This window comes from Cyprinodon variegatus, unplaced genomic scaffold (assembly GCF_000732505.1).
Source record: "Cyprinodon variegatus isolate N-32 unplaced genomic scaffold, C_variegatus-1.0 Scaffold270, whole genome shotgun sequence".
Lineage (NCBI taxonomy): Eukaryota > Metazoa > Chordata > Actinopteri > Cyprinodontiformes > Cyprinodontidae > Cyprinodon > Cyprinodon variegatus.
In genome coordinates, this window is record NW_015150723.1 from 708,581 (window position 1) to 721,263 (window position 12,683).

Below are 12,683 nucleotides of genomic sequence, written 5' to 3' on the forward strand. Positions count from 1 at the left end.
ATATAGCTGCAAGGCAGAGAAAGGATAGTGAAGCTCCGCCCAACGCGCGTCAGACACACTTTTGGACCGCGCAGCGAGAGCAGCAAAGCTGCTTCAGACGCGCATCAGAATTCACTGGTACAAGCAGCAAAAATGAAGCAGCAGATGCGATTTTGCTGCTTTTGCTGCCCCCGGTCTGAACGTAGCATAAGACTGACAGAGCAACCCACCTTGGACAGCAATAATACCAAAAGAAAATGTTTACATTTTGAAATCTTTTGTCTATCAATCTGCTCTATCCAGAACTCCTCAAGTGGAACTTTTTTAGTTCCTCCTTGTTTAATTTTGCAAAAAGTCTTCTTTGCTATCTGATTATTAATCAATTTTTAAAAAAAAAACAATCAAAAGATTAATCGATGTTCAAAAACAATCGTTAGTTGCACCCCTATTCTCAAATGCATATAAACCCTACTTTGATTGTGAACCGCATATTATTGGGGCTTCATTCTGGGAACTCGGAAAAATTAGGAAAAGCACACCTTTGTGTCTGGCCAAGTACAAACCTCCTGCACCTCTTTTAGATAAATTTGACAATTCTCTGAAAGTGCTTTATACGTTAAGTAAGGTTTGTGCAAGAAAACAATCACATCATGATTGGTTATTGGATAATGTATATATGCATTTGAAACACTTATCTTTATTTTCATTAAAGCACATTTCAGTCTAATCAGGTGTTTTTCACTTATAAAAGTAGCTACAGTTATTGACCAGCTAACAAACACACTAGCATTAGGTGAGCTGTCAGAATATTTACTCAAGTACTGAGTAACTGTTTGCTCATAACATCTGATTTAATTTTTAAAATGATGCAGTCAAAGAAAATAAGAAAAACACATTAATACAAGATGGCAATATTCAGGCGGACAAAAATTTTTAGATCCTTTTTTAAGCTTAAATTTATAAAACAACATTTTTATTGGTAATACGTGTTTTGAAAGAATAAAGATATAACACTATCGTTAGGGTCCCTACATACTTTGAGTTTGCCCATACTGTAAGCTGTAGCCTGTTTTAGTGTTCATTGTTGATTCCCCATTTGAACCTGGCTTCATCTGATGAGTTTGGCTTCTAGCTTTACAAAAACAAAAGAAACAAAGCCTAGTTAGGCACCTTGTACCATTTTATCTTCCAACAGATACCCCAGTGAGGCAGAGAAAGCAGCCAGGTAGTGGCTGCTCTGAACAGTGTGTCGCTTGGCAAGTTTGGTGATCTCTGTGTTACAAATTAAAACTGTTTGTTATGAATGCTTGTTCTTGGTGAGAAGGATTTTACTACTGAGCAGTATGGTGAGATATGGCATACAAGTTCTATAAGTTAAGCATTTTGTGCACCCGTCTTCTTTAGGCTGGATTTTTGGCTGCACGCCTGTGGTTGCTTTATCAACTTAAACAAATACTTTTTATTTAAAAATGCTCCAGACATAAAGACGTTCGGTTTGTAAACATGGTATATTGTTGAGGCAGTTGTCATATTTCGAAGTTTGTGAATATGAAGTAACTTAAAGTCTGTTACTGACATTTTCTGCTCTGTTTTAGAATGCATGATTCTCCTGCTGCAAGTAATGGTTTAAAGTAGTGTTGCACCGATACCGATACCAGTATCGGTCGGGGCGCCGATACTGCCCTAAAATGGTGGTATCGGTATCGGCGAGTACCAACAAATAGGGCACCGATACCATTTTGAGAGCCATAAGTTTATTCAACTATTGTCACCCACTCCTAGAATAAAAAGTTCTACTGGATTCACTTTGTATTACAGTTTTTCCTGCTTCACAAAGGTAGGCAGCAGCTTGACAAAGCCATGATGGCAATTATTTTACATTATGATGGTATCGGGATCGGCCGATACTGCACAGCCAGGTATCGGGTATCGGTATCGGGGCCAAAAAATAGCATCGGCGCAACACTAGTTTAAAGTGTTTTAAACTATGGAAACTAACCTTGAATGAAATTGTGTTTCAACCTAAAAATATAGCTTTTTTTCAATGGATGTCAAGATTCCCTACAGATAAGTAGTTGAAGCTTGTTATGTTCTAAACATTTTTCATCGGTGTAGCAGGGCAGGTGTGAGGTTTAGGTGGACGTATGCGCTCTGCCAACAAGAGAACATCACCTGCGACAATATACTATAAAACTATCTGGTTTGAATATTTGTTCAGCTCCAATAACTACTAAAGAGTCTCTGGTGGAAAGAAGAGTAAAAGAGGCTGAGTTGACTCTTTCAAAATAAAATACTTCCTATACTGTACTAGGTATAGGGTTTGGCACTATTAGAAATCTATAATTAGTTCTTTTTTTTATTTACTTATTGGACTTTGCATAATTGTGCATCTTCTAAACCCTATGAAAGGAGAGGGTCTTACTCTCTTTTTTTTATTGATTCTTTTGTAAAAGATTTTGGTACATAGAATAACTCTTGCTGTTGTATTTCTTTTCATTTTTGTAGTGGAATGGTAAGTAGGGAGCAGATCTATCCACTCTGTGTGAATACATTTAAAACCTAGAATAAATAAAGCTTACAATGCACAATAAATGATTGATATATTTGTTTAAAGCAAAAATGCATTCAGATTTTTGACAGCATGGCCGAAGGACCTGTGTAGGATGGGTTGGGGGATTAAGGCTGGCAAACCAAAACAAAAGAGTGCGTGAGTCCATGTGCCATCTGTGTTTGGGAACAGCAGCTGCTTACTGACAGCACAGGCACGACGAACTTGACCTCTGACAGTCGACCATGTCACCCATCTACTGGGTCTGTTTTAAAACCAATCTGTCTGCGCTCATGGACTTTCTCGTGTCATTAGAGTCATTAAGTGGACACTGATTAGATTGGAGTAGGGCCTACTGGACTAATTTCACTAAGTGCATAAAGCCTGTGCTTATATTGTGTATGTTTGAGTGCCCCTACACATTACATGTGCTGTCTGCGTTTGCAGAGGCAGTATCCGGGTTTCTACTTTACGGCTGTTTCATCCCTTTATTATGGAATTTGATTATTGTTGCTGATCAAATTACTTTTTTAAATTCAGATGAAATAAGAGACTGACGGGAATAACTGAAACTTTGGAGATGGGTGTTTATCAAGCATTTTCCCAAAGATATTTTTAATGAGGTTAGGTCCACAAATTTGTTCCTAAATGTGATACAAACTTACACACATGAACTCAAACTACTGGTTTATTAATCAGAATTAAGGTTGAAAGCATGTTAAAAATATGATGGGAACAAAAGCTGCTTTCACCCCATGTTTACAAGCACATTTGACCGTGTTACTCATTGCATTGTGATGATTAGGATTAAATCATTCAGAGAAGTTACAGCTTTTGTTAGGTTGTTTTTTTTGTCGTCTTTATGATTATCCATGGATTGAGGAAAACTGTTTATCTTAAAATATGCTGATCCTGGTCGATTGGTGCTCATTCTTTCTTCTTTTTTTCTAATCTTCTTTTGGACACAGATCACCAGAAACTGGAGCGTGAGGCGAGGATTTGTCGAATGCTCAAACATCCAAACATAGGTAAGTCACCTATAAGAGCTTAATGGAATAAATTGAATATCCCAGGGATATAAATTGGTTATTAACTGTCAGGCAATGCCGAGAGGGTAGAGTTTAAGTAGAGTTAAAGTATAGTATAGTAATCAGAATCTCTCTTCAGTTCCTTGGCAAGAATCTTTAGGTTCTGATGGGAGCTCTCTGACAATCTTTATTAACATGGAGCCATATTTTGTTTACAACTAGTGATTTTCCTTGGAAAAAACTCCTAACCAAGCTTTGGATCTAATCTCTGCATATCTTCCAAAGTTTCCATGGACATTTTGCCTGCTCTCTTTATTATTTATCCCCTTATATGGCATTGCCTTTGTAAGTCTGTTTTATGTCGGTTTTATCTAGAAGCATTAAAATACGGGGTGCTAAAACCATTTATGATTCACAACATTTCGCTGCAACTGTGTTGATGACCTAAAATCCTAAAAGAAAAGTGATTATGATTGTAACAAGGTAAGTGGGAGATGAGGTGAAATGTGAAAGGTTTTATTTGTTAAAAAATTCAAATTTCTTTTAGATTTCTTGCAGGGAAAAACCCCAATAAAGGGTCTCAATGCTTCAGAGAACAGACCAGAATCCAATCTAGATTAAAGCAATCAAAACTGCACTTGATGTTTACATTTAGTTAGTATTTCCAAACATTTGAAGATCTGAGTGTCTCCTCTCTCACTCCAGTATAGTTTCATATATCAAAGAGAGAACTAGAGAACCAAGCTAAAGCAAAAGCATTGTTCTGTTCGACTCTGGAGCTAACTGACTGATAGTCAAACCAGTCTATTACCTGCTCTATTTCTGTGTGGGGTATTTGCATGCGACAGCTGGCCAGCAGCCACGTTCAATTCAAACACCTCCAATCAGTTGCAGAGTTTCTACTTGATGTTGACATTATACGGTTTATTTCTAAACCTCAATCTTATTCCTAACACACCTTTTATATCCTTTTGCACATGTTTGAGTATCCAGAAGGTTTTACATGCAGAACCAAAAAACAGCAGGAATCATTCTATATCTAAACATTGTGAGTAAGTCCTCTAACAAGGAACTTAGCTCACCAGATCTTTTCCCTCTGTTGACGTGTGAAATTCAAACAAAAGGCAAGGGTCATTTGGAAAGGGAAGGAAATGACAGTTCCTTTGACGCAGACCAGCACTTCTGATCATACAACATAGTGCCCTGCAAAGCAGACTTGTGTATGCGAACAAAATAATAGGCAGGGTTTCATTGGTTTCTCTTGTTGCAGAAGGACTTCTCCTTTTTCATTGTCTTCCTCCTCTGCTGTGTTTTTTATTTCTCATCCTAGTCTTTGGGAATTTGTTTTTACAAGGTTCCCCCCTCAGAAATGTGGGGATGTGAATAAGGAGGTTTGGAAATAAAACGATTAAATTTGCAATTGATAAGAAAAGCCTAAAATCTATGTTTGAATTTTATTGTGAAACCTGCAGAATGTGACAACGAAAACTAAAAATGCTATTTATGTGGACTGAAATATAGATTCAGTTTTGTTAGCAAGTTATTATTGGCCCCCTCTCACTCCTCTAGCTTCCCTATTGGTACTTCAACACTGAAAGCAGGAACAAGACTGAGTTTCAGACTAAATCGAGGTTTTTGTTTTGTTTTTTTGTTTTTTTTTCATGGACTCTTGACACTCTTAAACAAGTCTGGACTTTTCTTAAGCTGATTGTCAGTCAGCTGCTCGTCTTTCAAGAACATGTCAGTATTGCTTACTTAAGCAAGCTGTAGTGAGAAAGTGGGTGTTAGAGTTCTGTTAATTTTCTGTGGTCGGCTTGGCTGTGAAAGGTTTGCCGTTTTAAAAAACGTCAACTTTTCCATGTTTTGATAAGGACTTTAATAATATTATTTACAGAAGATGGTGTATTTATCCTTTTTTTTGTGTAACAAGTAAGATCTGCGTCTCAAAACGGGGGACCTAGGGTTAAAAAGTGGTTACAGCTGGAATGTCTGGGGGGAAAAACAGGTGAAGTCTGCATGCGAGTTGTAATGTCTTGCTGTGGTAGCCTCTTAAGGTAGGAGATAAAAGGACTCAGAGAAGATCTGTCATTGAGGGCATCTAATTTAATGATAATGTGCGTTCGCACATTATGTAGGCGAATCACTGTCCCCCAGAAATCCACGGTTATAGTTTTTATATTTAGATTTTTTTTAAAACAAAGTGGCGGTTGTATGACATCATGAATGAACGCCGGCAATGATTCATTCATCCTGTGCGCTGAACTGCTGCTAGTTTTACCCACATGCCTGGAAGATGTGTAGTGCTTCTACCACAGATGATCTGGCTCTCGAAATGGAATTGAACTTTTCAGATTAGCTAGCTGAATGAATATAAAGTGTAGAGCAAAGCAGCCTGTGTCCCGGGCTGCCTGTCACAACTGCAGTCCACCGCACGGATGACGTCATACATGCTCCGCTTTGTTTAAAAAAAAATATAGATATAAAAAATATAACCGCAGTGTCTGGGGGACAGTGATTCGCCTACATATTATGAATGCTGGCGTACCATAAAGAATAAATTATGAACAGTTTAGTTTGTGCCTTCAAGTCGTTTGCCCATAGCAACACGTTGATCATTGAATTTAATACATGCAATAAAAGTAAACATAACGGTATTTAGAACATCTTTGCAAACAGCAGTTTGGGGTCATTTACATCAAAAGAATTGAAATGAATTAACAAATTTATAGTTTTTTTTTTTTTTTTTTATTCCTGTGTAGACTTTCAGCACTAGCTGGTAGCCTGACAGCGGTCTGTGACTGCAGGAAGGTATTTTAACATGTGTCTCAACAGGCAGACCAACTTTCACTTTTACTGACTGTTCATTCAGGTTTGCAATCTGAAGCTAATAACAGAAGCAGTGCTTTCTGATCCAGCTAACTGCCTGTTAATTAAAGACTCTCTCTCTGTTTCTCAGTACGACTCCATGAGAGCATCTCCGAGGAAGGCTTCCATTACCTTGTCTTTGACCTGTAAGTTAATCAAATTTTAGCGCCCACACTAACTCCCACAGTATGCTTTCTCCTGGGGTCAAACCAACTGTTTGATTCAGGATATTCTGTTTTAAATCATACATTTTTTATTTATTCTGCTTTAACCAAATGATAAACTTCTAATTCTATACTAATAATATAATTCTTCAAAATTTAGATCTGAATATTTTGATTTTATCAAAATGTTTCTTCTGACTTAAGTGATTCAACATTTGTAAGCAGCTTAGCCAGACTTCTGACTAAAAAAACTGATGGGTAGGGAGTAGGCCTATAAGATCAGGGTTATGGTAAGGTGGTCTTCTGACCATAAGCTTTGATACTCATAACTAAAGACAAGTAATCAAAACACCAAAGAAAACAAGAACAAGTTGGTGAGGTTGTAGAAAAATGTTTTAACTGCTGTAATGTCAAGCAAAATTTTCTCTTTGTGTAAAAGCATATTTTGTAAAAATGAGAAATGTTCAGGTTAAAAAATACAAAAGGGCCTTCATAAAAAAAAGGAAGTATATCAAGTTTTGAAAATGCTTCCAGTATGGAATTACTTGTTTAATGGATATAGTGAACACACCTCACTGGATTACTTCTTTGAAGTTTGAGAGCAAAGAAAAACATCTGACCTTTGCTGAAAGGGATGTGAGGGGTCTTATGAAGAAAAATACCTTTTCTTTATTACCAATTTGTGTGTTTCTCTACAGAAACACTACATGCATTTCCCCCATCTGTATGTGCAAAAATGTTGCTCAGTTTTATAGCAATCTGTGCCTTTATTATTAGAGTAGAATACAGGAACCATCCCTAAATAGGGATAGTACAGATGCAGGTACAGTACATGTAGGCCACCCACGCAGCTCTATCAGACAAACTGGGAGGAATTAGTTAGCTATTAGATTATAATCTACCGTATTTCAGAACCCAGCACAGGCTGCCAGGAACAGGGTAAGTGGTTTTAAAACACAAGTCGAACATCACTTGATTTTCAGATATGATCTCGCCGTGTTACATAAACCCTCTCAAATGTCTTTCTTTAAAAAAAATAAAGATAAAGAGAAATCTCTTGATATAATACTTATTTTTGCTAAATTTTTGTATATTTCTTTGCAGTGTAACCGGTGGCGAGCTGTTTGAGGACATTGTTGCGAGAGAGTACTACAGCGAGGCGGATGCCAGGTACTTCATAAAATATTTCCACGCATTCAAATCACATCAGCGACTCTGTATTACAGCTTCATTTTTTTATTGTTCGGAAAAGTTTATCTGATAGCAATAGTAGTGTTGCACTGATACCGATACCAGTATCGGGCAGGCCCCCCGATACGGCACTAAAATGGTGGTATCGGTATTGGCGAATGCCAACAAATAGGGCACTGATACCGTTTTCAGGGACAAAAGTTTATTCAGCTATTGTCAGCCATTCCAGTTGGCAATAAAAAGTTCTACTAGATTCACTTTCTATTAGTCTTTTTCCAGCTTCACAAAGGTAGGTAGCAGCTTAACAAAGCCATGATGGCAATTGTTTTAGATCCAAGTAGAATGCAGTTCTTCGTGTATACACAACAGATGGTATCGGTATGGTATCGTTATTGGCCAATACTGCACAGCCAGGTATCCGCTAACCAATAGCATACATTTTTAGCCCTGAGGCTGTGAGCATCATGCTGACCAACATGTTGAATGCAGAAATTAATCACACATACAAAAATGTCAGCAGTTTTTTTTTTTAAGACTCATGTTTAGCTTGTTGGTATTATTCTTTTTAGTAAATTATTGCTCTAAATCTGAATACAAAGTTGGAAATGTTGGACTCCCTGCAAGTTTAAGGGGCAACTATTTTTGCCAGAGCAGAAATGGGGAAGAACAACATGTTCTGACGTTTGAATTGGTTGATGATGTTTGTGCTTTGGGCCATACTAGTAATCTGCTGGTGCGGCTTTATTTCTGACCAAGTGACTCAGGCCTTTTAAATTTAATTTCTTGAATAAATCATGACTAAACTGCTGCTGTGTTTAAATCCTATTTTGAGTCCGTTGTTGGATGCTGCAGTAAGCTTTTTAGTATTGAACCCCTTTACCTGCAGATATAAATTCTTATCTAGCTTTTGGAAATTTGTTGTAATTCATATTAAAAAATGACAACCGCAGCATGAAAATCTGCACAGATAATCAGAAGAAAATGCAATTGTCAAATTTGTCTTTTTAGTAGAGAAGTAAATTAGAACTTTTTAAGATCTGTTTGGTCACAGTTTAGTTTGGCTGATAAGATTAAAAAAGTTATAGAAGATTCAAGCACTTTTAAATCGTCTCAATAGCGATCTTAAAGATATGAGATTCACAGAATTAATCCTTTCTTGTCCTTTTAAGTTGTTTTTTTTTGGCTTATTAAATAGCAAAAAACTGAACAAGGGGTTGCTTAAAAAATTGTAGACTATTAGTATCTACACTGGTTGGCAGGGCTGCTGGAAGTAATTTTGAACGGGCTGCTGTGAATGTTTTTTTGGTTCTTTTGGACTAAAGAACTATGAGCCTATAGGCTTATTTAAATAAAATTATTAAAATAAATATATTAAAATAGATTGAGATTCGATCCAGTATTTTCTTATACACTTCAGTGCATGCAACCAGGGTCCCTAACACAGACACCATCATTTATCAGGTGAATATATGCGCTATTAATTAAACTTCACAAAAAAATTATAACAACATAGATTTGGTCAGCTGGCATGAACTTGAGTCACTGTGTTTGTCACATGCGACTATTAGCTCCAAAATCATTTTTAAAGTAGAGAAACAGCCATTGCAACCATTGCATCTCCGAATTCTCCCAAGTGGTGCACGACTTTACACGAGTAAATCAAGTGAATATGATTGTTTATCGAGTGGGCGGGATTGTTGTGGCGGAAGGTTCGCAAGGAAGTTTGATTGTGGCCGGATTCTCGGAAGCATCTTGCTGACCAGTTAGCAACTTGATGTTAGTAGGTTCACAATGGGAAATTACGTTGGGACCAAGTAGCACTTAGCAATGACACTGTTGAGGAACATGCAAGAGGAGGGGAGTTTTGTGTTGGAGGTTGTGGATGAGTCTCTTTCATCATACATTTTTTTAGAGGAGGAAAGCGGGGACAAAGTTGTTGTGGAAGAGGACGCCAGGGCAGCGGAAGCTTCGTTTGGTGTAGAAGGCTTACAACCATACATGTTTGTCTCTTTGTCCATAAGGTGTAGATGTACCACAGAGTCTTGTCCCGAGGAGGCAGCTCTTCTGTGTTGGGCCATGCGTCTGTGGAGAGGTTGTTTGGTTTCTCCAAAATAAAGATCAGCGCATTCCTTACTGCATTAAACTGCATACACCACTCCACTCAAACGACCCCCATTCCATAGGGGTGGACCCATTCATCCGTTTCCATTGAATTGAAAAAGCTTCCTGCATGGGAAGCAAAATGTCTTCAAACTTGGGAAATAAAAGTCTAATGGATTGTTTTTTAACTTTTTTGGAGGGACATGGTGATTTAACATGTTGGCCACCTTCAACCCTTTAGTTGCATATGTTCCTTCTTACATTTGCATTTCCAAATTGGATAGAAAAAAGCTGATCTTCCTGTAGCTTCGTTCTCTCTGCTCATCCCTTGTTCTGAAACATGGTTTTCTCCTTACAGTCCATAGTTGCTACAGGTTTGCCACTAGTGAGGAGATGGTACCTGAAGCAGTACATCAAGAAATTCACCCATTGTAGCAGCATTTTTAGTCTTTATTGTATATTTTATCACACTGTGAACACACATGAGGCCTACTTATATTTTTGGAATATGTAGGTCTTCTTTTAAATAAATTAACTCTGTGATAAAAAGAAGATAACCTAAACATAAAACAATCAAATTTGTCAACTTTTTATGAATTGTTTGATTCCCTTTCATTTGGATGTTTTTAACTTTTTTTATTCGGATTGGGTGTTTTTAACACAATGCCATCTAGTGCACCCAAATTAACGGAACAATAAATGCTTTTACAATTTATTACAGACTTTTAGAGGATGGTTTTCGTGTTTTATTGAATATAATCTCCATATCTAAAGATCCCTTGCTTCTCTGTGTGAGATATTACTTGGATATGTCTAGGGGAGTGCCGGCTGTAATGTGTGAGACAGGAACTGGATAAAGATTATACACATTTCATACACCTGGATAATCATGTTGGCTCAAAACGCAAAGGTTATTGAATCAGTTCTCTCATATGAAATGTATTCTGATATTGGCTCAAAGTGAATTTCTATTTGTTCTGTTTTTATCAGTTCTGCAGGAAATGATCTGGGTCTTTCCTTTTACCATCTTCGAACAATCAAAAGACATCCACCTAACCATTACTGTACAGCTTAATCTACCATATTCTTTGTGCAATGTCTGCGTTTGTGCCATAAAGAAAGAAGCATGAGCAGTTTTTATATCCAACAGCTTAAGAAAATGTTTCTGTCATGCTAGATCCCCCAATCAATAATCAGAAAGTTAAATGAACTCAACATGTTTTTTTTTTTCTTTGTTTCCTTTCATACATTTAACTATAGCCAAACTAATTTCCTTTGCTTGCACTTGGTCTTTCAGCACTCAATAATTTCTTTCTGCTACCCATTAGAGTCCAGTTATGTGCATGAGAGCAAAATCTGCTCAATATGGTTTACATCACTTCACTCACCAAAGGCCATTAAAAAAATAAGCTGGAGCTGAATTGACAATCTCAATTTGCTGAGCTGGGATGTTTGTTACCATTTCAATGCCCCTGTTCCCGGCTGTCATATTGAGCTCATCTGTATTTTATTTTAAAAGGCTTCCATTTTCTTACGTCTTCTAAAAATCAGATTTATTTCTTTTATTCAGGGTTTATATATGTAGCTGTTGTTTGCCTTCATAGCTTAAGAAAAAACAACCTAAAAATAGTTTTTAAGTTGACACCAAAGACTTTTTTTCTTGGTTTATTTCTTTAAAATGTAATTTTTTTGTATTGCAAATTGACAGAACTGTCTGTGTTTTGTCTTTTTCAGCCACTGCATCAATCAGATCCTGGAGAGCATCAGCCACATCCACCAGCATGATATTGTGCACAGAGACCTCAAGGTGAGCCGCCGGACACTCGGCATGAATATTGGAGGAGATTTGATTCAATCTGACAGAGTAAATGCACACAAATTGCCTGCGCCCTGAGCCCGCGATTGTGGTTGAAAGGTGTGCCAGCAGATGTACAACAGGTCTTGCGCTGCGCCGACGTCATGCTGTGACGTTAAGAGCAACTTCTGGGATAAGCATCATTGCTCACCTCTGCAGCTTTTTTTCCTTTCTCAGCTCTACGGTCCCATGGCAAATCTGTATCTACACCGCCTCTTCCTTCCTCTGCATCCTTTTTACTCTGCCCACCCTCCCCACTGCACCGCCAAGGAGTGACGAAAGCAGACCAGCTGCTATTAATAGCGCATCTGTGTGTTAGATGTCGGCCAGTGACTGGTTACTGCACGAAATAACCCTGCACACCTTAACAACAGAATCCCCACAGCTACATGGTGGCAACCAAACACATGAGGTTAATATTCCAGATTTACCCGAATAGAAGATCTCGTTTCCAAACTTTCATTCGGCCTTAAACTTTTAACTTCAATCATATAACGATGTATAATTTTGCCAGTCCTCTGAAGTTCAGTAAAGAGATATTTTTCATGAAAGCGAACCATTTACAGTAATGATAAAAGATGAGGTCTGTGGACAAACGTTTTTAAGTCACAAAGCTCTCTTTCTATGCACATATGCTGCACCGTTATTATATCCAGATTGTTCTTAGATTTAATCTTTAATCCTTAAAACCAAGTAAAATAAGTATGTTACCCTTGCATCTTAGTTGGTCTCATGAATTTTTTTTAACAAAAATTTATTAAAAACACCAACAAAAAAATTAAACTGGAATAAATGTTTCCAGTTTTGATAATCTACAATGTTTTTATTCATTTTTTTCATTTATCATATTGAAGAAATGACCGTTAAAAGAATATTCAAGTACTGTATAGTAAGTTTATATGCAAATGTGAGATTATCAGAAGTAAAAATTGGTCATAATTGCGAATGAAAAT

General features: G+C 37.3%; 1 protein-coding gene across 19 annotated transcripts in view; it reads left to right on the forward strand.

Annotated features, from left to right (window-relative positions):
* LOC107089901 (calcium/calmodulin-dependent protein kinase type II subunit gamma-like) overlaps nt 1-12,683 on the forward strand; it is an 80,842-nt gene that overhangs the window by 30,616 nt on the left and 37,543 nt on the right. For all 19 annotated transcript variants that reach the window (XM_015382932.1, XM_015382934.1, XM_015382937.1 and 16 more), the window contains exons 3-6: nt 3,496-3,555; nt 6,512-6,566; nt 7,689-7,754; nt 11,610-11,682. In XM_015382932.1, the coding sequence (XP_015238418.1) occupies nt 3,496-3,555; nt 6,512-6,566; nt 7,689-7,754; nt 11,610-11,682 (254 nt within the window). The remainder of the gene's footprint in view (nt 1-3,495; nt 3,556-6,511; nt 6,567-7,688; nt 7,755-11,609; nt 11,683-12,683) is intronic.